The 24,714-nt window shown below is 32.9% G+C and overlaps 3 protein-coding genes across 6 annotated transcripts in view; 1 reads left to right on the plus strand and 2 right to left on the minus strand.

The window, feature by feature from the left end:
• The window catches only part of VRK2 (VRK serine/threonine kinase 2), a 105,129-nt gene extending 92,382 nt beyond the window's left edge, over nucleotides 1-12,747 (plus strand). For 3 of the 4 annotated variants that reach the window (XM_016165161.2, XM_016165160.2, XM_036225091.1), the window contains exon 13: nucleotides 6,136-7,845. In XM_016165161.2, the coding sequence (XP_016020647.2) occupies nucleotides 6,136-6,423 (288 nt within the window). In that variant the 3' untranslated portion in view covers nucleotides 6,424-7,845. Of the gene's footprint in view, nucleotides 1-6,135; nucleotides 7,846-12,103 lie in introns of those variants that run through there. The other variant, XM_016165163.2, reaches the window with a different exon arrangement.
• Nucleotides 6,761-12,200, minus strand: FANCL (FA complementation group L). Its single transcript, XM_016165165.2, has 6 exons — nucleotides 12,068-12,200; nucleotides 9,556-9,639; nucleotides 9,079-9,124; nucleotides 8,921-9,002; nucleotides 7,989-8,105; nucleotides 6,761-6,897 (listed from the first exon to the last, which is right to left on the minus strand). The coding sequence occupies exons 1-6, from the start codon at nucleotides 12,147-12,149 to the stop codon at nucleotides 6,784-6,786; spliced, it is 525 nt and encodes a 174-aa protein (XP_016020651.2). The 5' UTR covers nucleotides 12,150-12,200; the 3' UTR covers nucleotides 6,761-6,783.
• LOC107520916 (E3 ubiquitin-protein ligase FANCL-like) overlaps nucleotides 12,096-24,714 on the minus strand; it is a 54,302-nt gene continuing 41,683 nt past the window's right edge. Inside the window, exon 7 of the mRNA XM_016165167.2 lies at nucleotides 12,096-12,218. Within this exon, the coding sequence (XP_016020653.1) occupies nucleotides 12,209-12,218 (10 nt within the window). The 3' untranslated portion in view covers nucleotides 12,096-12,208. The remainder of the gene's footprint in view (nucleotides 12,219-24,714) is intronic.

The raw sequence follows: 24,714 nt of genomic DNA on the forward strand, positions 1-24,714 counted from the left end.
AACACTACATAAACAAATGAGTATAGCTGAGTTCCAACAAAACTTAAATTACGGCACTGAAATTTGAATTTCATATAATTCTCAAGTGTCACAACTTTTACCCCCTACCATTTAAAAATGTAAAAACTGTTCTTAGTTGGTAGACTGTACAAAAACAGGCGGTGTACTTAATATGGCCTGCTGACCACAGTTTACCAACTCCTAATATATTTCATCTTGAGTTGTTTTTGATAATTTGTGGTTTTCTTAAGAATTGGTCCATTTCATCTGAGCTGTCATTTTTAAGAACTGTTCACAGTATTCCCTTATTTAAATCCTTTAAATATCTGTGGGATATATAGTAATATTTCTTTCATTCTAGATATTTAGTTGTTTTTTTTTGGGGGGGGGTCTGGTTTATCATTTTTATTCACCTTTTTTGCAGAACCATATTTTATTTGTTTGATTTTTTCCCTGATTTTTCTGTTGTCAATTTCATTGATTTCTGCTCTTGAATTTATATTCTTTTTCTAGTTTCTTGAGGTAGAGACTTAAGTCTCAATTATTGAGCTGAGACTTTTTTTTCCAATATAAGTATTTAGTATTATAGATTTCCTTTCTAGATAGTGTTAGCTGTGTCCCACATATTTTGATATTTTCATTCAGTTCAATATATTTTTAAGTTTCTCTTGGGTTTCTTAGACCTATTCATAAAAGTGCTTTTAAATTTTCAAGTGCTTAGAGATTTCCTTATTCTTTCCTTCAGCTTGATTTTGATTTTCCTTTTTCTAGTTTAGGTAGGGTTAAGCTATTGATCCTCAGCCCTTCACTTTTTTTATAATATGAACATTTAATGTTATAAATGTCTTGCTAAGCCCCATTTTAACTGCATCCCATGAATGCGTAATACTGTATTTTTATTTTGTTTAGTTCAAGACATTTCATACTTGAGACTTTTTTTTTGTGATGCCCTGGTTAACAGTGTGTTGTTTAATTTCTAAGTGTTTGAAGATTTCTGGTATCAATTTATATTATTGTCTGAGAACATACTTCATATAAATTTTGTTTTAAATTTGTTAAGGTTTTCTTTATGACCCAGGATAATGATCTCTCGGTGAATGTTGCAGTTACAGTTGAAAAGAACATGTATTTCCCTTGTTTTGTGGTGGAGTCCTATTTATCAGATCTCATTAGTTTGCAGTATAATCAGTTTCTTCCATAGCCTTGCCAGTTTTCTTTAGTAGTTCTACTGAGAGGAAGATTTTCTAGTTAGGAGGGTGTGGGGTACTGCCTCTTTTGCTATCATTTGCTTATTAGCACACGGCAGTGATGGTCAGTAGGGCTCCTCTCCAGTGTTTGAAGGTTGCTGTCTCTTTGCTGTTTGCTTAATGCAAGGTGGGCATGGTCAGTAGGACTCTACCCCTCGGTCCCCAGTGTCTAGCCTGCTGTTTCTGCCTGTTAGTGCAGAGAAGGACAGCTGACAAGGGTCTGCGCTGTACTCTCTATAGTACCTGGGAGGGAGAGAGGGGTGCTACCTCTCTCATAATTTCCATTAACACCCAGTGGGACAGGGTACTGCCTTGTTAGTGTTGGGATGGTTGACAGGGCTCCACTCTATAGTCTCCTCAGTGCTTAGTTGGGAGGGAAGGTGTGCTCCCTGGCTAGTACAGGGTGGCGATACTTGACAGGGCTCCACCACAGTTTGTTTACACAGCACGTGGTGGGAAGGAGATGTGCAGCTTCTTTTATGGTTTCACCTAGAGTACAGCAGGTATAGTCAATCTGTCCAATAGACCTTTGGACCTTTTATTGTCTGTGCATATTGTTTTCAGACTGTAGGCTGCTTTATGGCCTAGGCTAGGATACATAGGATGAACCAAAAAGAAGAGGGCTTGGCAATGAGAGACTTTAGTTGTAGTTAGGAAGAGGAAGAGTAGAATGCTGTTATTCTGGCTTGCCTGTTAATAGTTGCCCCTCACCTTCATTCTGAAGGCCTCATTGGGTGTGGAATTTTTTGTTCTGGTCTTTTAAGATGTTGCTTCCCTATCTTATTGGGTGTGTGTTTTAGTGATGAGAATGTTAGCAATTATTCTTTTCATTGACTCTGTATATAGCTGCTTTTAGGATTTGCTTTTTAATCTTTAGTCTTCTAGGGATGGTTGTCTTGCTTTTTGGTTAACTGAGCTTCTTTTATCTGTGAGTTATTTGTCATCAAAGTGGAAAAGTTTCAGTTATGATTTGTTTCCTGCTGTAATCCCTCTGAGATCCAAATACATGCAAGTTAGAGAATGCCTTACCTTTCTTACCATAACTGAGGCTCTGTTCATTTTTCAGATTAGTCTTTTATCTTGCTGTACTTCAGATTGGATATTCTTCTGCTGGGCCTCTTGTTGGCTGTCAAATTAGCTGTTAAACCTGTCCAGTGAATTTTTCATTTCATAGATTTTATTTTTTAGTTCTAGAAGTGCATTATATTTTCCATTTTTCTGTCGAGAGTTCATTAATTATGTTTAACTTTTTCTCAAGTCCTTGAACATATTTATGTAGATGTTTTATTGTTCTTATTTATAATTCTACCATCTAGGTCACATCTGAGTCTATTTTTATTATTTTTTCTCCTAGTTATGGGTAACATTTTCCTGCTTATGAGTAGTAAAGTTTTATTGTATGTTGAACACTGTGGATGCTAATTTCTTGAAATCTAGATTTTATTATATTCCTTTAAAGAATGTTTTGTCCTGGTGGGCAGTTAATTTATTGGTGGTTCAACTTGTTCATATGCTGAATTCTGTTTAAACTTTTGTGGGCTGGTCTCAAGTGAGTATCATCTTGAATTGTAGTCTTTCTGGGGTCTGTGTTTTCCTTTCCTCAAGAATCATAGCCTTGTTTTCTCTGCCTGAAAAATTGCTATATATATTTTGCCTGATTTTATTATTGTATTTATTTCATGGGTTTTCATGGCAGGAAGTGAGGTCTTATACCTGTTACAGCCAGAAGTAGAAGGGGTGTTCACATTTTTCATAGCTTCCTAATTGATTCTAATGTGCATTCAAGGGTATTCACTGCTCATAATGCAGGGTTTCCTGATAGCATCACTGTTGGCACATTGGGCTGAGCTGTTCTAACTGCCTGTCCTGTACTTTATAGATACCATCCTGGCCTTTATCCAATAGATGCCAATACTATGTCCTCCCAGTTGTAACAACACAAAAAGTCTCCAGAAATTGCTAAATGTTCCTGTGGGGCAAAATTTCCTCAGGTTGAGAACTAGCTCTAGCAACATAGATTATTATATACCTTAAGCCCATGCTACTCAAAGTGTGTCATGACAACCAGCTGCACTGGCATCACCTAGAGCTTCTTAGAAACACAGAATCTAAGGTTTCACATCAGACCTTTTGAATGAGATCTAAATCTTAAGATCTGAAAATGATTTGTATGCTTTCTAATGTTTGAAAAATAATTCTATAAACCAAGGGCCAGCAAACTTTTTCTTAAAGGGCCAGAGAGTAAAATATTTTAGGTTTATGGTGCAGTCATTGTCAGAACAATTCAACTCTGCTGTTGTAGTGTATAATTAGCCATAGACAATCATAAACAAATGGGTGTGGCTGTGTTCCAATAAAACTTTATCCCCCAGACAGCTAGCCAATGAAACACACACTTAAAATTTTGTTCACATTACCGTTGACATCCATAATTATGTTAGTTTCAAGGTATAGTACTGTGGTTAGACAGTTATGTAATTTATGAAGCGATCCCGATTAGTACCCACCTAGCACTATACATAGTTATTATAGTATTATTGATATATTCTCTATGCTGTACTTTATATTTCCATGACTGTTTTATAACTACCCATTTGTACTTCTTAATTCCTATACCCTTCTCACCAACCAGCCCTCCTCCCCTCTGACATCCAGCAATTTATTCTCTGTATCTATAAGTCTGTTTAGTTCTTTAGATGCCACATGTAAGTGAAATTATATGGTGTTTCTCTGACTTATTTCACTTAGTATTATACCCTCTAGGTCTATCCATGTTGTCACAAATGGCAAGATTTCATTTTTCTTTATGGCTGAGTAATATAACATTGTATATATGTACCACATCTTTACTCATTTATCTGTCATCTTTCAGTTGCTTCCATATCTTGGCTATTGTAAAAATGCTGCAGTGTGCAAGTATCTCTTTGAGATGCTTTCAGTTCTTTTGAATGTATACTCAAAAGTAGGATTGCTGAATCATATGGTAATTCTATTTTTAATGTTTTGAGGAACCTCTGTGTTTTCCATGATGACTGTACCATTTTATATTCCTACCAGCAGTACACAAAAGTTCCATTTACTCTATCTTCACCAAACTTATTTTCTGTTCTTTTGATAACAGCCGTCCTAAAGCGTGTAAGATGACATCTCATTGTGGTTTTAATTTTGGATTTCTCTTACCATTAGTAATGCTGAGCATCTTTTTATAAGCTTTATGGTCATTTGTATAGCTTTGGAGAATTGTCTATCTGTTCCCAATGAGTTGCCTTGATGCATCTGTCAGAAAACAATTGGTTTTAGGTGAGTGTATTTCTAGATTTTCAGTTCTGTTCCACTGATCTGCACGCCTGTTCTTATGCCAATACCATAATGTCTTGATTCTTCTAGCTTTATAGTAAGTTTTGAAATTGAGAAGTGTGAGCCCTCCAACTTTGTTCTTTTTCAAGGTCGTTTTAGCACTTTTGAGACCTTTGCATTTCCAAAGCTTGCTGGGATTTTGATTGTGCTGAATCTGTAGATTGTTTCGGGAAAAAACTGGTATTTTGCAACTTAAACAGTAATTGTCCCATGTGGTCATAGTTCCTGGCTGGAGTTGCTACAGTCTGAATTGATATGTATTAGGTCCTGATCATTGAGACAGAATCATTCCAGAAACTGAATTCTAATAGTAGGTGATTCTTTCTGGAGAGGCATATTACTTCTTGCCTTATGGGATTCCACAAATTTCTTATTTTGTGACCTTCATGAAGGCTGGAGGGCCTAATCCATGTTCCAAGTCCCCACCAAAGTGCAAAGGTAATGTTCGCCCCTGAATCTTTGGCCACACCTCTTGACAAATTTTGTTGTATGCTTCTACACATTCTGGTTTAACAGTGTTAATTTGTATAGACGCTTTCCTTTTTCGCTAGGCAAGAAGAACAAAAATCTTTTCCTAAATCAACTTTCTGGACAAATAAGCATTTTTTTTTTTTTTAAAACCAGTTGTTTTCTTGAGTCTGTTATTAGAAGATGTTACCCTCCAGATCCCAGGCAGGAGGCTGGCTGTCAGCCAAGGCTACTCTGGGCATGCAGCTATCTTGTTCCCCTAGAATTACATTAACCCATTTACCCCGAGATAACTCGCAGATTACAGTCCTAACCTTACCACTACAGTTTGCCACAAAATGTCTTGCCTTTATTATTATTTTTGCATCGCTCTAGTATGTCAATAGTCTTTGGAAACAAATGACATCATTCTATTTATAGCATTCTGGTTTTAGTGGTGTTATTTCCATTTACAAAATATAGTAATAATTCTTCATTGCTAAACATGTCAAATCCTAGAAAATGTAGCATTCTTGTGCGTGATGTTATCATTCTCGAACTCTTGTTAGCCTAAGATTCATCTGATGAATCCGATTTATGTATCTATTTCTGTTATGTTAGGATTAAAAACAAGTAGTTTAGAAATAACTCCAAGAACAGTTTTAATATTTTACTTTCACATTGAAAACCAGTCAGATTTGCTTCATCCTCAGAGAGCATGTTTATATAAAATTAACGCTGGCCGCAAGCTACATTTTTTTCCTAAACGAGAAATGGATTAATGACCAAAAAGTTTTTTAATAATGACTATCTTATAACCCTAAAGTTAAAATCTCATAAAATCTCATTTGTCTTGCCAAGAAAATTCAGTTTTCATATTATTTTTGGATTAAAAATTAAGAGATGGCTCACTTAAAAGAAGCAAATTAACCAGATTTGACCATTTGATGCTGGTAAGTACTTTATAAATTCCTAAAATAACTTTTCAGGAAAAATGAGCACAAAAACTTATTTAACATTCTTATAAAGTATACAAGGTAAATAGATAACAGATCTAATGTACTATATATGTATTTTCCCATAGGGAAGCATAAGGAGAAGACAAATATCAAGCTGTATACAGTCCCCAAATTCATTTTATGAACCCCATCAAGATTTTACCAGTCCAGACATATTCAACAAGTCAAAGTGTCCATCCTCGTACAAAAGCACTTCTACAACTGGTATGGAAGTCACAGAAAATTCTACAGGATTTGGGCTTGCAATTTCCCAATTTACTCTTCATGGAGACACAAAGGCAGATGTGTATTATTATGGCTTCACCATTCTTTTTCTTTTGATGTTAATATGTCTTGCTTTATATTTTCTCTGAAGATAACAAAATCCTTTTGATAATTTTTAAAGTTACCAGTTCTTCACAGAAATGTTACATTCTTATTTCAGGGCTTCCTCCCAGACATTTTCAAGGTAATTGGCTTATAAAAAGAGAATACATACAAAGTTTATGAACATTCTAAAAAATGCTTTATGCTAAAAAATAGTATGATACAGTTTGGAAAATACTTTTCTGGATTTCAGATTACTTAGGAAATCTAAAAAAGGGGTTATTCTAAAGTGTTCTCTTTTTTATCAAAGGAAGAATTTGAAAATGTTACTGACATTTTATCTTACAGAAACTTTTTTTTAAATAACATGTCAAAAAACTTTAGGTAAGTTGATATACTATATAATCTTATAAAATGCATAAAGACATGAAATGTGATAATTTGCTTACCTTACTACAATATGGACATTCACCAAATATGATGTTAAAGCTCTGTCTACTTGTCATTAGTCCTCTCAACCACTTAAGATATTTTTTAAAAAAAAAGAGAAAAGGAGCAGTGTTAGAATGATTACAAATTGTAGATACTCCAGAAATCATTTCCTTTCTTTTTGAATATATTACACTTTTACTCTAGAAGATTTACCTTCTTAATTTTCTTTTGCAAGAAAGAGTAAGGAGGAATATTTCTTGAGGTGAATACCATGGGGAAACCAGCACGGATTTTAAGGTCTATACACATTGGTTTATAACCAAATTATGGGCCACTGTAAGAATTTGACAAAAATTATTCACCTTTTCTATCCCTAAAACAAATACACAAAAGTGCATCTAGGTCTCTGGGGTTCACAGAGCTACCTAATTACATTAATACAAATTAAATACTTTTATAAATTTATGTCTTAATCACCAATAGTGGGTTCTTAACTATTAATTATAAGCACAAGGCAGTTTGTTTTTAAAAATTAAATGTTTGTTATTACAAAAGACAGCACATGTTCCCTATAATTAGATCTGTTATTTTATGATTTTATATAAGGTGAACTGACATCTCTACCTCAGTTCTCCCTTATTAAAGGGAGATAGCACCAACTACCATGTCTAATCACAAAAATCAGGTAGTGATATTAAGATGCTAAAAAATAAAAGCACTATACAGCTGCACAGTGTTTTGTATACAGATGTACATATAGTTTATCATATGTCAACTGTGCCCTAAGATGTATGCTATAGAGAGCAAATGACTACAGAAAGGAATGAAAGCAGACTTAAAAAGTAAAATGCCATTGAGAGTGCTTGTCAGATAAAATCGTGGCTGAAAAGTAACATATTCTATCAGGCTAATTCCCTTTACCTTGTTGCCACCACTACTCCCACTTGGATGAGTCTACAGTTTGTCTGTGGTTACATGTGGTATTTACTGAAAGATTCCAATGTAGTATCAATTTGTGTGTCAATAAGCACTCGAGAAACCATGAGGAAGACATGGATATCTGGAATGAACTGGTAATATAGGAGCTAATACAAAAGAAGAGATCATATTCAAACAGATATTAGACTCTTAAGCCAAATACACATACTTCCTATGTTGTGTTAGCTGATGTTTATTTTACCTCATATAAGCATATTTGATGGAAAGGCTGTCCGCACTGGGAATTATCACACACTTGATCAGGAATGGCACCATCAAGTTGATAGGCATAACAAATTCCACAATCCATAGAAAAATCCTTCAAAAGGAAAATGTAAGCATATGTGTTTAAAACAAAGATGAGACAATACATAATATGGTAAAGATGATGTTAAACTTTTATAGTTTCTATAAATGTAACTATTGTTATATAATAGAAAATTGTCACAGCTATTTGTATGAGAGTGCTACCTTTTTCATCTAGTAAATTATATACACAAATACACAAGAAGAATTCTGTTTTGGCTCACAAGATGTTTGGGCTTGACTAATTTACCCGTCTTATACATCAGCATTCTGTCACAGTAGTAAAGATAAGAACTGTTATTGGGTAGTGATTACTATCTAAACCTCAATATTCTGTAACTAAAGGAAAAATACAAAAACATCCTCAGCTCTTAAACAGTCTGCACCTTAACACTGTCAACAGTTGTTTATTAATTCTGCAACATAGTGGTGTTTATTCAATTTTGAGAAACCTTACTGCCATCCCTCACAAACACTTATATCAAGCTAATTAGAACTTTATTTCAGTCATCCATAAGCAGGTAGTATAGAAAATCCAAATATCTCATTAGCTACTTTGGACTTTTACCCCTATTTTTAATAATAAAGATGTCTGCCATTAATCATTTTTCTGCTATGAAGACCATGAAAGAAGTATACTTACAACCACCAGTCTAAGGTTAACAAGTTCCTTGATGCAACTGTTACCCGTTACATATTCAGAAACCTGTTATAATATTCTTCCAGTTCCCTCACTTTTTCAGCCTCATATTTCTCTGGTGCCTAAAAGAACATTTAACTTTCATTATGCAACCCTGTTTGGAATATCAAAGCACTGGAAAAACTTACAGATTTCTCCAGTATAGCACGAGCTGGAAAATCAATTTCTAAAACATTTTTCAAATTTTGTAACAGACTGTTTTCTGGATCCCTGAAAGCATGAAAAATGTTGTTATTAAATTAGTGAAATCCTAGAAAAGTAACAATTCTACTGCAATGATACCTACCACAAGTGTATGTTTCTGCTCAGCTTAATTCCCAGGGGTTTCACCACTTCAGATATTTAAATTAAAAAAAAAAAAGTTTAATTTAGAGTTTGCCATTCTTATTTTGTAAAACCACATTTGGCACAGAATTTCTTTAAAATTAACATATAACATTGTTACTTTTACATTTGGTATATGTATATATCGCAAAATGATTACCACAACACCCATCACCATACTTTTTTTTTTTCTTGTGATGAGAACTCTTAAGATTTGTTTTCTTGGCAACTTTCAAATATACAATACAGTATTGTTAACTATAAAATTTGTTTAACTACTTGATTAGAAATTCTAAACCATATTTTAAAAAAATACACAGTTCAAAATGATGAGACATTTTCACTTAAAATAATTACCATTAATATTTTAGAATATTTCAACAGTGGTAGACAAGGATTTTACAGTTCTGCTAAAACATTTTAATCTGAGATTGCATACCATGATCAGCTCCAAGAAAGCAGCACTCAGGAAGCATAGTAGGATGCCTAGGGTCTACCTCTATATTTATCGAAGAATTATTCCCTAAAATAAAAATATTAAGCTTTTTAGAAGTAGAACAGTTCATCTAACAAGTAAAAGAGTATCTAGCTGAGGACTTATTATATACACAAGGAAAGAGTAACCAAATGTTTCATAAAGAACTATATCACTATATTATAGTTAAAAGAAATTTTGAAATGATTATGCCTAAAGATTTGGGGATCCTAAGTTTCAAAATGCAATCAATATATAAGTTAAGTTAACATAATTTAGACTAGAATAATCAGAATTCTGTTAAAGTTTACATTAAAAAGTTCTATGGAATGATAAAAACCTTTAATATAAAAAAAATCACAAACCACAAGTTTAAGAAATACTGACATTCCTTTTCATGACTTTCTTGAAAAGTAACAGAACTATGGTCAAGCATATAAAGATTACAAATACAATAAGTGGTAAAAACATCCTTAAGATCTGAGTTTTAAGAAGTTTTTATAGTTCTTTAGCTCCATGTGAAGTTTTCCCCTATATGTTAACAACAGCTTCATTTCCTATTAAATCAGAAACTTCATTTAATAACAAAACTAACCTTGCGTGCAGAATCTAAGAGAAATCTATTTCTACTTGGCACTGGATTCTTTTAAAATTTTAACTCTATTGTAGTACAAATTTCTGAAATTTTACTATTTTTTAAAGATGCATAGTGTAATTAAGGTCAATTTGAATTTCATTTTTATAGTAAAAATATCTCGATAAATTCTATACTCCAGAGTATAAGCCTTTTGCTAAGGTTAACAACCATATAAATACAATTATTACAGATCTGGTAAATAGCATTAAATAAATGTAAACTGAAATAAATGACAAGTCATTCAATGAGAAAAAAATATAAAATAACTTAAAATCTAATTTGTTAATGCATTCTATATCATGAACACAAATTCCAAATTGGCTTTTAGCAATGTCATCTGCAAATGACTCCAGAAAGTACTTTCACGACAATGGCTCTATATTAACTAATTTTTCAATAAATTTGCTAAAAAGTTGGTCCTAAAAATGCAACTCAATGCCTGAAAGGGGAAACAAAAAGGGGGGATGGGGGAGCTGAAAGGGAAACAGTGTGAATCAAAAACCAGGTAGTTTATGCTAAACAATGAGAAATATAATAAAAGATATATTTAATCACAACAATAATATTTTAATGGGGCCATGAAGTTACTAAATTTCTTTGAAGAAAATATTTTTATTAATATCTGCTTGTTCAAAAATATACCAGAATTTGGTTAATTCCAAATTAAATACTGTTAGACTTTAACAAACTGGTAAGTAACAATAGTATTTGTGGAATTACTATACAATTATACTTTCCTCTTCTCATAGCACGTTTCTTCTTTCTCCACAAATAATCTATTTTGCCTCGGTGAAAACTATAAAAATTGCTAAGTGAAAAATGATTCATGCCAGAATTTCAAAATGTCCTTTGGAATGTATGACTTAAGAACATATCTATTTGGGCTAGGAAAAAAGGGAGGAAAGATATAAATAGGTATCTCCCAACCATTTAACTACAGTATTTAGTGTGAACAAATATAGTTTAAAACATCTTAAATCTTGAGAATCTGGTTACCAGAGGTGGGAAAGGGGGGAGGAGATGGGATAAAGGGGGTCAAATATGTGGTGACAGAAAGAAATGAACTATGGGAGGTGAACACAGTGTAAATATATATCTGCCTTACTATTAAAATGTACAGCTGAAACATTGGATTTTATTAACCAATGTCACCATAAAAAAAAAAATTTTTAAATGATATAAAAACAAGAACTGGAAGTGAAGAGTGACTATAAAAAATAAACCCCAAATTAAAAAAGTTAAATCAAAAAAAAAAATAAAATTTCAAGTCGAAAACTTGCTCATAATAAAAGTACATAAAACAATTTTAAAGGATGATATTTATGGTTATATAACATTTTCATATAATGAAGAAAATACTTCCAATATATTCAGTTATTTTGTGCTTTTTGTTTACTCTTTCAATGCATGGCCTACTTCAGATTCTTTTATCATCCTTTATATTTTTGTCAGAAAATATTACCACATTTGTTCACATGAATCTTCTCCAGTTTCATGGATGAAGACTTCATTATTTCTAACAATTCTTCCTAACATATGTTTTGAAAAACCTGCTCCACTGTTTCTGTGCTAATTAAAAGCTAATTAAACACTCTCTGAATACCACTTCCATTGGATTGTCACCTTCTGTAATGAAACACCTCAGTACTTGTCCTTTTTACTTGAAATATTTAAATATATACTAATCGCAGTTCATCCTAAAAAGTTTTAATAGTTAACTTCATGCAGAAAAGTCTCATCTAAGAGTCCGATGTCATCTTTAGATTCATTTCCTAATATAAAATATAATCAAACAAATACTTTAAAAAAAATTTTAAAAGCTGAATCCTTTTTTCCTACCTAATGCAATTCTGCGTGCTGTTGCACTCCGTGTAGGTTTTTCTGGCTCAAGTACCCAAGTCTTCTCATCGATTTCATCCATAACATCCCAGAAGGCCTTCAGTGATTCCAGTGCTGCCAAAAACTGACTATGAATGCTTATTATGGAGCTCTGTGAAAAGCGAGTGAAAGCTGAATGAGTCCTATGACACTAGCAGCAGGAGATAATCTTTCACTTAAAATACAACTCGATTTAGAATTTTTTTTACTATGCACCTTATTGCCTTTCAACTAAATGTACCACCATTCTTTAGATACTGAAACAAGAAACCAAGTGTGATCTTTGTAGTTTTCCTCTCTTACACCTACTAAATTCAGTTAACATAGGATCTGATTCTATTTTTAACATATTTCTTCATAACTCTATTTAACCAGCATTATTATATGCCATTAAAATAAATCCCCTAGTTCTCATTTCCACATCTAGACTTGCCATCCTTGACTTCACGTACCTTACTGCAGAGTACCCTATCTAAAATGTAAACTTGAACCTATCAATTGGCTTCTTAAACCATTCAAAACCACCTACCTGTATTTTCATATTCATGTGATCCACTATCCATATTACGATTAAGTTGAATTTTGTATTCTGCAAACCTGATAGTATAATTTCCTGGTTTACAATAAAAGTTTAAATGTAATTCTCAAAGTGATGATTTTTCTACCACTTAAAGATAGTAACAAGCTGCAAAAGCTTTTCAATACATATTTAAGTAAACTGAACTACGTTACAATCACTGATGACCCTCATCATTCTATTAAAAGTCTACCATTACAAGTAGCTTGCAAATTATGTTGTATGTTACTATTAGTGTTTAGGACTGCATTTATCATGTCTTAAAATTAACACTGTTTAATATATATATGTAGTCATGTCTACACAGTAAACTAAAATACTTTCCATGGGTATATTTACTACTACATGCTTTAGTAACCATCTTTATGATCTCCCTAAATTTAGCCAGATGTAGAACTCCAGAACTACTCAGCCATCTCTAGACGGGTGATTTCTATATGGTTATCTAATAGGCACATCATACTCAGATTGCTCTAAGATGTTATCTTCCCAGAGAAATCCCACTCTTACTGTTTGGGTTTTTTCCCCTCCTTGGAAAAGGGAATACTACCTGTCCTGTTGCCCAAGCCAGGAATGGAAGCAGTCTTTACTACTAAAACAACCTACTGAATTTTCTTCATTTAATCATAGCCCCCAACCCCCACTTTAAGCTCATCATTTACACCGTATTTGCACTGACCTTTCTGTAAATCTGACGCTATAATTTCCTTGCTTATTTATAATAAAACAGCCATTCATCATCATATGCATACATAACAATCCAACTGCTGGACATCATGTTGGTTTTTTTAATAGGCTAATTGAGGGATAATTTACACAAAGAACTGAACATATTTAATGGTACAAATTGATGAGTTTGGGCATATGCATACACCCATGATATCACTGCCACAATCAAGGAAACACATATCCAATACCTTCCAAGGTTTGTATCCATTTGGGTTTTTTGATAAAACTTAACATGAGACTGGCCCACCCTCTCAACAAATTTTGAAGTACACAATACTGTACTGTTAACTATAAGCGCAATATTGTACAGCAGATCTCTAGAACCTATTCATCTAACAAACTTTATACCCACTGAACAACATTTCCATTTCCCCCACCTTCTAGCCCCTGGCAACCACTATAGTTTTCTCTGGATCTGTGAAACTGTTAGATGCCTCACATGCAGTGTTTGTCCCTTTGTGACTGGTTTATTTCATTTAACACACTACCACCTTCCATGTTCATCCAAGTTGTTGCAATTGGCAGAATTTTATTTTTTAAAGGTTTGTATATACCACATTTTCTTCTGTTGATGGACACTTGGATTTCTTCCTATCTTGGCTATTATGAATAATACTACAATGAATGCGGGAGTGAAGGTATCTCTTTGAGATTGATTCTAATTCTTCTGGTTCTGTATCCAGAAGTCAGACTGCTTTATCATATGGTTGTTATATTTTTTAAATTTTTTTGAGAAATCGCCATACTGGTTTTCATAGTTGCTGCACCATTTTTCTCTCCCAACAGTGTTGAAAGGGTTCCAATTCCTCCAAATCCTCACCAATACTTGTTCCTTTTATAACAGCCATCCTAACAGGTGTGAGGTGATAGCTCGTTTTATGTTTGATTTGCATTTCCCTGATAACAATGTTGAGCACCTTTTTATATACTTCTTGGCCATTTGTATGTCTCCTCTGAAGAAATGTCTGTTGAAGTCCTTTGTTCATTTTTTTTTTTTTTTTTTTTTTTTTTTTTGCTATTGAGTTGGAGGAGTTCCCTATATATTTGGATATTAACCCTTTATCAGATGGATGGTTTGCAAATATTTTCTCCCTTTTCATAGGCTTTTTCATTGTTTTGTTTTCTTTGCAGAAGGCTTTTAGTTTGTAGTCCCACTTGTCTATTTTTGCTTTTTACCTGTGCTTTTGGTGTCATAGTCAAGACATCATTGCCAAGACCGATGTCAAGAAGCTTTTCCCCCTTTATTTTGGGAGTTTTACAGTTTCGCATCATGAGTTTAAGTCTTTAATCCATTTTTAGCTCATTTTTAAGGGTCCAATTTCATTTTTTCCCCACATGATTTGTTGAAGAGACTATTGTTTAAAAAATCAGTACAACTGACTCTCCTCTCTCCATTTATACTTATAATTTAAAATATATAATTACCTATTTCATTGTATACTCATGGAAAGGTTAATCAAAAAAAAGTCGTAAATTGTTTTCACAATGGCATCTTTCATTTGAAAACTAAGTACTCCCAAACACTGTCCATTTCTCAGGTGCAAAAAATAAAACAACCCTACAACCAGAAGTCAGTTGGTAATTGAGAAAAAATAAAATTTAAACCCTCAGTCTTCATCGGATTTTACTAGATGGCCATGTAGAGTAGATCTGGTATTTTTATGGTCCAGATAAAGAAGCATCCAAAAAGGTGAAACGTGGGATACAAACATTTCTCTTAGCAATTACAGTGAACTTTTAGCAAGTAGACATTAAAACTATTTTATCAGAAAGCTACTTGAAAAACTAATAGATTTTCTCCAATTGTTTATTTTGTACATTAATTAATGCAGAAACTTATTTTCAATTGATTTCCCTGAAATTGAAAAAAATAAATGCCAAGGAAGTAGTACCCTATAATCTGACCAAAATTAATAGCAAAATCCAATAAGTATTTTGCAAGGAGGTAAGTACTCTAAACATTTTCTTTCAAAAACAAAAATTGCCAAGTTCTTTTTTTTTTTTTTTTTTTAATATAAGCAGTCTCAAATTTCACCAAAGCTACTGTGGTACTACTCTATTAAATTTTTATTTTTTGTGGGGGTGGGTCATTTGCAATATACAAAATAAAATAACAAACATCAAATAGAGTAAACTCAGGGAAAAAGTGAAAAAACTAATATTAATAAGTGACATTAAGCTAAAAATACAAAAGGTTGATGAGGATGTAGAACAACCTGAACTTTCATACACTGTTAAGTGTGTAAAATGACACAACTGCTTTTGAAAAGATTTGGCGATTTCTTTAAAAATTACATATATTCCTATCTTATGATCTAACAATTCCACTCCAGGAGAAATCAAAAGCTATGTCCATAAAAAGACATATAAGAATGTTCACAGAAGTTTTATTCATAAGAGCCAAAAACTGGTATAAGTCCAGATGTCCATTAACAGGGAAAAGATAAACTCCAATATATTCATGCAATGGAATTCTACTCAGGAACAAAAAGAACAAACTACTGACATGTTACATGGATGAATTTCAAAAGTATGCTGGGCAAAATAACCCAGGTACCAAAGAGTACATATGGAATGCTTCTATGTATATAAAGTCTACAACAGGCATAACTGGAAAAAATCGCAACGAGGACTTCCTAGAAAGAGACGGGGACTAAGATGTGATACTCCGCATCTTGAGTACGGACTGCACAAGTATATTCATTTACGGAAAATTATGGTATATTTAGGATTCATGCATTTTTATTGTTTCCAAATGGTATAAGGCTGTGAACTCTAGTTATTAAATGTACAGATATGCTGAAGTATTTTGGGGCATGATCTCTGATACCTACAAATTACTTTGCCAGGCACTAAAAACCAGATGGATATGGACAAGAGCTGTATACACTGAAAGATAAGTGATTAAGTAAATGTTAACTGTGTAATCCAGGTGGTGGATATATGACTATGCATAAACATTTTTTCAATGTTTCTGTATATTTGAAAATTTACAATAAAATATGGGGGGAATATTATGTAAGTTATTTGTGAGTTATAACTGAGAAGATGAATTAAAACTTTTCTGCATTATAAACTATTTTTCCCAAATATTCAATAATTGCTTTTTACATGAATCTTCAAATCTATATACTTAAAAAATATATTTACAAACCTTCCCAAGACAAAAAAAACAAGTATGTCTTCCTAGAAAAGCAGCTCAGTGTGTAAGGTAAATTATAATTTATGAAGTGTCTATGACAGGTATTTTTAATCAGAGAATGATAGGCTTCAGTTAAAGAAAATACTACATCTTTATATTCTCTAAGTAAAATTTAGGATTTCCTTCAACCATGAATATGATTAACCACAAAAATATTATCAGGACCTCTAACTTTCTCCCCGATAAAAAGTCATTTTGGGATCACCAAGAGAATTTAAATACTAATCGCTAGATTCCATTCTCAGCCATTCCTTTCTAATTGCTCTTGGTTCAATGCAGCCTTGACACTGAGACTTCTACAAGCTCAAGTGATTGTACTGTGCAGAGTTGAGACATTTGTTATAATCCAAATGTTACCAGTCCTACTTCTAAAAGATTCAGGCAATCCACCTTATGAGGGAAAAGAAAGGCATCCTTGAGAACATTTGCATCACAATGTTAATTTGACTGCTAAGGTTTAAAATAGTACATTTTATTTTTTTTAACCAATTTTGGAATTTTGGGAGGTATATAAGAAATCTGTTAAAATGTTATACATTTTATAAAATTAGACCTATGCAATAAAGTTTTTAACTTCAACTTCAAATAGTCTGTAACCATACTATTATGTAAGCAAACTAGTATAATGAACAAACTATCTGGTTCAAGAATAGAAGAATGCGTTGTCCTCATTTACGACACACCAAGTTACACAAAATTAAATAAGCAAATACTACATAAGTGATATCAAGATATAATTCAGATGTGCATGACAAGTCTAGTAAGTGTTATTCTCTATAGTAGATACTGATGATCTAAGAAAATGTAAGATGCAATATATGTTAGTCAAGACCACATACTGTGTAGTCAAATGTTGAGTCTCATTTCTAAATCCACCACTGTAAACTGGCTGCATATTTCTCAGCAAATTACCTAATCTCACTTAGCTTTTGTAATATGGAAATAGTATTAATCCTAGTATTAATCCCTGAATAGTGTTAAGATTTGTGATAAGGTATATAAAATGCTAGGTATGTCTTAGCATATAAGGTATGTTTACAAACTGACATCCATTATTATAAGACATACAGTCCTTGACCTAGAGAGGGTCACAGCTATTCTAAAGGAAATAGGAAATTGAAAAATAACTGTACCACAAAGGATATCCTTAATATCAAAGGGTTATTGAAAAAAAAAATGGTATGAATTAAAAAATGGGAGAGAGAATTCCCCCGAAGAAAAAATCATATGATCAAACACAAAACACTAAACCTGGTAAGTTTAGATGTTATTTCTCTAATTGGGAAACTGAAAGCCAAGAGAAAAGGATGAGCAAAGCCTCAGAGTTAAAGGATAGTGAGAAAATCAAGGTACACTGGACGGCGATCTGCTTTCAACAGGGTAGCTTTTCCTTCAATAACGGAGGTATCTTAGTACCACAATTTGGCTTCTCTCTTACACCGTTCACATTATTAGTTACTGATTTAGTACAGAACCTCACTGAAGAGGTATGCATTTTGTAGGTCAGATGAAAACATGATGTACGCTCTTAATGTATTTCATACTAATCAAGAGTGATTTTGTCCTGATTTGGCTCCAATGACTTTGTTCCAGTGTTTCATTGGTCCCTAGTTAGTGTGGTTTTAAAAGCAACCCTTTTTACCCTGATACCAAAACCAAAGACATTACAAAAAAAGAAAATTTTAGGCTGCTATCCCTGACGATGCAAAAATCCTCAACATAATACCAGCAAACCGAATTCAGCAAGCCATTAAGATCATACACCATGATCAGTGAGATTTATTCAATATCCACATATCAATTAACATGACACACCACATAAACAAAATAAAGGGTAAAAATCATATGATCATATCAATAGTATAGAAAAAGCATTCTACAAAATCCAACATCCATTTATGATAAAAAAAAAAAAATCTCAGCGAACTGGGAAAAGGGAACATACATCAGCATAATAAAGGCCATATATGACAAAGCCACAGTTAATATCGTACTCAATGGTAAAGAAGTGATAGCTGTTTTTTTTTTTAAGATCAGGAAAAAGACAAGGATGTCCACTTTCACTACTTTTATTCAATATAGTATTGGAAATCATAACCACAGCAATCAGATAAAAAAAACAGAAGGCATCCAAATTGGAAAGGAAGAAGTAAAATTGTCATTATTTGCAGATGACATGGTACTTATATAAAGAAACGTAAAGAATAAGTCAAAAAACTACTACAACTGATAAATGAATTCAGAAAAGTGGCAGGATACAAAATTAATATTCAGAAATTGGTTGCATTTTTGTACACCAATAATGAACTATTAAGGAGAGAAATTAAGACAACAATGTCATTTTCAATTGCATCAAAAGAATATCCCAGAACAAATTTAACCAAGGAGGTACAGATCTGTACTCAGAAAACTATAAGATACTGAAGAAAGAAATGGAAGAAGATATACATAAACAGAAGCACATATCATCCTTGTGGATTGGAAGAATTCACTGTTAAAATGTCCATAATAATCAAAGCACACTACAGAGTAAATGCAATCTCTATCAAAATACCAATGACATTTTTCACAGAACTAGAACAAATAACCCTGAAATCTATGTGGAACCAAAAAGACTACAAATAGCCAAAGTAATCTTAACGAAGTTGGAGGTATCATGCTAACTGATAAACTATACTACAAGGCTACAGTCATGAAAACAGCATGGTACTGGCATAAAAACAGATCAATAGAACAGATAAAAAGGCCAGAAATAAACCCACGCCTAAATAGGAAAGGAAAGGAAAGGAAAGGAAAGGAAGGGAGGGGAGAAGAGGGGGAAAGGGGAGAAGGGAGGAAGGGAGAGAGAAAGAGAAAAGAAAGGAAAGGAGAGGAAAGAGAAAAATGAAAAAGAAAAGAAAAAAAAGAAAAGAAACTAGACTACTCTCTGACATTGCTCCTAGTAATATTTTTTTTTCTGCTATGGCTCCTTGGGCAAGAGAAACAAAAGAAAAAACAAAAACACAACCTCCTGAATGGGAGAATATAGTCATCGATGATACATCTGATAAAGGGATAATATCCAAAATTTATAAAGAAATCATGCAAAAAATATCAAAAACCTCTCAATCTCTCAATCCAATTAAAAAATGAGCAGAGGGCCTGAATAGGCATTTCTTCAAAGAGGACATACAGATGGCCAACAGTGATATGAAAACATGCTCAAGGTCACTAATCGAGAGAAATGCAAATTAAAACCACAATGAGATATGACCTCACACCTGTCAGAAAGGCTATCATCAATGAATCAACAAACAAGTGTTGGAGAAGATGTGGAGAAAAGGGAAGTCTTGTGCACTGTTCATAGGACTGTAAATTGGTACAGCCACTATGGAAAACAGTTTGGAAGTTCCTCAAAAAATTAAAAATAGGACTACCATATTACCCAGCAATTCCACTCTAGATATTTTTCTGAAGAAATACAAAATACTAATTCAAAAAGATATATTCACCCCATGTTCATTGTAGCATTATTTACAACAGCCAAGATATGGAAGCAACCTAAGCATCCTTTGGTAGAAGAATGTATAAAGATGTGCTACATATATACAAAGGAATGTTATTCAGACATTAAGAATAAAATGGACTAGAGGGTATTATGCTAAGTGAAATAAGTCAGACAGAGAAAAATAAACACTATATAATTTCACTTATATGTGGAACCTAAAAAAAAACAAATCAACAAACAAAACAAATAAATTCAGATACAATGAAGAAATTTATGGTTGCCAGATAGGAGTGGGGTTGGGAAGATGAGTGAAAAAATGAAGGGATTAAGAAGTACAAATTGGAAGTTATAAAATAGTCACGGGGATGTAAAGTACAGTATACGAAATATAGTCAATAATATTTTAATAACTATGTATGATGTCAGGTGGCTACTAGACTTATCGGTGTGATCATGTTGTAAGTTATACAAGTGTCTAATCACTATTTTGTACACCTGAAACTAATATAATACTGTATGTCAACTGTAATTGAAAAACGGAAATTTTTTAAATCTTATGATAATCTTAATTTTCTTCTCTGTACTTTTCCATATTTCTACAACATATATTATTTGTAAAATCACAAAAAGTATATGTAGAAATAGATAAAAATGGTCTGTTAGCCATCTTTTCATTTCATGATGTGTACAGTATAGTAAAAAGTATAATTTAATGAAACTAATATTTCAACCACGTGTCTATACTATGTTGAGATCTCTGATACAAAGATAAAAGCCCCCAGTTCACAAGGAGAACACAGCTCTAATCTTGACAGTAATGAAGTAACTAATCTTAACCAAGACATACTCTGGAAGCCTTAACATTGCATTTATTAATGTGGGTGTGCACACTAGATAACTTCTAAGGTGACTTCTTGCTCTAAAAGTCAAGACTTCTAAATGTAACTGTTTGAAAACCCATAAAATAGGTAACTCTTTCTACTTAAAAGTACCTATATTTCCTTTCAAGATGCCAGGTCCTATAATGTGCTCCCACTTACTTCCAATTCTTGTTTATAAACAGTTCATAATTCAAATTATATATATATAATTTATGATTTAATGTATAGTAATTATTTCTTCTTTAATCAAAAGAACTACATATCAGAATTCAAATATTTGGATTACATTTTATATCCCCATGTATTAAAGGGAAAAGACAAAGATGCATTATAAAACTACTATCACTTTCTAAAATACAGGGAAATTTTTTAGCCTTTGAAAACTGAGTTTTTGGAATAGGTTTGAAACCAAAAATTCCTAGCAGGAATAGCAAAACAATTATATAGCTTAAATGTGGTGAAGATCCAAAACATATACCCAGAACACTGCAAATGGTTAATTTACTAAACAAAGAAAAATGCCATCTTTTTTCACATATACACAGCACCATGATTAAAGGGAATGAAATAAAGGAAGAAAGATATAAGGCAGAAAAAAAAAAACTGGAAAAAAAAAGGCAATAGAAATTACCATTTAAAAAACCATAAAGAAACACACAAAAAATTTATCATCCCAAAAGCAATAAACTGTCCTGCAGAGAAGAAAGTTATCCCAGAAACCAAGATGATGATGCAGAAGTCTCTCCCCTAAGCCCTGCTATGGTGGGAGAGAGGAGAGGACAAGACGTAAACAACCTCTTGTCCTTAAAATGTCAATTAAGGAAAAAAAAACGTGGTGAGAAGAGTCCATTCCATTCTACCGACTCCAAAGACTTGCATCAAGGGCCCATGCTGCAGGTATTCCAACCACAACAGAGTTTATCTATCCTTTGGTCTATTTTTATGTGGACTGTAACAAGAAAAAAGGGCACAGCCTAAAACATCAGAAATTGGAAAACTACCTCTAAAATATTACAGACACGAGGAGAAGAGCTAAGTGTAACAGGAGAGAGAGTCCTGCGTAGTCCAATCTTCTGTGCGAAAAGCAAATGTCAGAATAATAAAAAGAATATATTAATCTTGAGGGGAAAAAAATAAACATCTTCACATGATTTGAAAGGAGCAAGCAAAAAGATTTTAAGAGATCAATTTAATATTAGGTTCACCTAAGACACTTAATGAAATTCTCTGCACTGAAATCAGAATACCTAGGCTGTTCTATACATGGGCTTCTCAGTGAAAACATCTGTACATGGGAGCCTCAAGTAGATTCACCGAACATTTCTGTACAAATACAACTGCAAACATTTCTGAACAGTCTGTTCAGTGTGATAGATTTGGCATGTAAACCTTGACATCAACCATTAGAAAGTGGTCATCGAAGGTCACCAAATCATGACCTTACAAAAAAAAAAAACTAAAAAGCTTATTCTATTTCTGACTAGTTTTATAATGCTGAAGGCACAGTCAGTCTATTTTTGCAATGCTTGCCTATTTTTATGTTAGAAGGCACACATGAATCAAGTACCCCAATATTTGATCAGGGAAAGATCAGGTTATTATTCTTATTCATGTTGAACAAATATACCATCAGAAGACTAGGTAGATTGTACCATTATTCTAAAAACCTTAAAAGCTGTTATAGTTTATGAAGCATAGCCAGCAAATAGGGAGGCAGTTGAAGTTCTTATTAGCTCTAGGGCTAAAGGATGTTTCTTTAGTAAAAGAAATCAGTAGTCTGGTCCACAGTGTCAATATCCACTGATGAATAGATAGTATGCTTAAACCTAAACTCTTCTCAAAACGTACTAGTACCAATTAGCAAATAATCGGAAACATTTTTTTTTACATTGTACAGAGAAGCTAAGTAGAAATACAAGTTAAAAGGGGAATTAGTCCTTCGATTCTGTTCTTTTCTGTTTTTTGTTTTTTGGTTTTTTTTTTACTATTCTGGGTCCTTTGTATCTCCATATGCATTTTAGAATCATTTTGTCAGTTTATTAAAAAATCTGTTGGGATTCTGACTGGGATTGCAATGTATCTATAGATCAATTTGGAGAGAACTGGCATCTTACTACTGAGTCTTGTAATCCATGAATATGGTATATATCTTCATTTATTTAGGTCTTTAAGCAAAAATTTTGCAGACACTTCATCAAAGAAAATATATGGATGACAAATAAGCACCTGAAAATATGCTCAACATCACTGGTCATTAGGAAAATACAAATTAAAATCACAGTGAACTGCCACTACACACCTAACACAACGATGACTAAAATGAAAAGACTGACCACACCAAATGTCGGCAAGGATGCAGAGAAACAGGAATTCTCAAATACTATTGTTCGACATGTAAAATGGCAAAATCACTTTGAAAGACTGTTAGCAGTTTCTTAAGAAGTTAAACATATACTCCTATATGATCCAGCCGTTTCACTCCCACATATTTGGCCAAGAGAAATGAAGGCATATGGTTCATGTAACATCCACATAACATTCATAGCAGTTTACTTGTAACAGCCAAATCTTGAAAACAAACTATATGTCCATCAACAGGTAAATGGACCATATGTGTTATTTCCATACAACAGAGTACTACTCAGCATAAAAAGAATGAACTATTATTACCATCCTACAACATGGATAAATCTCCATTTATGTTCAGGAAAGAACCAAACATAGAAAAGCAGATAGAATTATATAAAATTCTAGAAAGCAGATCAATAGTTGCCTGGAGGGCAGGGGTACAGGCAAGAGGGATAGAAGGGAGGGATTACAAAGGCGAAGGAAGAAACTTGGATGTAATGAAAATGTTTATTATCTTGATTGTGGGGATGACTTCATAGTTGGGAACTTTTGTCAAAAACTCACCAAATCATACACTTCAAATACATTCAGTTTACTGTATATCAATTATACCTTAATGAAGCTGTTTAAAAAAAAAAACAAAACTCATTCTGACTTCTGGATAGTAACAGGATCTACAAAGCAGCACCTTCTTTGCAGTAGACTTCCCAACTATTAAAAGTTTTTAAAAAAATAACAAAATAGTAGCATTTCTAGCAACAAGTAACTGTTCATAAAGCTAAGGCTTAGAGAACATAGTTTTATCACTTTTCTATGTATATACAGACATAAAATATGTATATACTGGAGGAGAAAAGTATATAGGGAACTAAGATATTAGCGCTTCCCCCATAACTGTTATTAAATTACGTTAAACTAGGAAAGCACTTAAGGAGAAAAGTGTGAACACTGCTAATCTCAAAATGTAACATTTATTATCTTTAAAAGCATTTTGTTACTTTTATAATACCTGAAGAGATATAATAATGTCAGTCACTTAACCAGATCTTAGAGTATAATATCTTCATCTTAAGTACTATTATTTCCAGTATTTTAATGATTTTCTCACAATCCTGAAATGTGATCTTTTGTGCTCTGATGACACTTAAATTAATAGCGTAATTTTCTGGTACTTGCAACAGTTGCTTTCCATTCTGATTTTTTTATACTTTCTTATAATACTTGAAGATAAATCCTGTAATAATCATTTTTTGTCTATCTCAGGGATTCAAAAGGCTTCAATAGAATAAGAAAATAATCAAGAGATTAAGCTTTTTAAGAAATTTAATTTTAATATTAATTGTAATATTTCCAATCAGATATCTTTAAAGAGATAACTCTCTT

This window comes from Rousettus aegyptiacus, unplaced genomic scaffold, assembly GCF_014176215.1.
Source record: "Rousettus aegyptiacus isolate mRouAeg1 unplaced genomic scaffold, mRouAeg1.p scaffold_m13_p_7, whole genome shotgun sequence".
NCBI classification, from domain to species: Eukaryota; Metazoa; Chordata; class Mammalia; order Chiroptera; family Pteropodidae; genus Rousettus; species Rousettus aegyptiacus.

Coding starts and splice junctions, on each gene's coding strand:
- FANCL (XM_016165165.2), bottom strand. CDS start 12,149: ATGGATGAAATCGATGAGAAGACTTGGGTACTTGAGCCAGAAAAACCT. Junction 9,003..9,078: donor AGCAGAAACATACACTTGTG/GTAGGTATCATT, acceptor TCATGCTTTCAG/GGATCCAGAAAACAGTCTGT. Junction 6,898..7,988: donor ATCAAATATGCTTATATGAG/GTAAAATAAACA, acceptor AAATATCTTAAG/TGGTTGAGAGGACTAATGAC.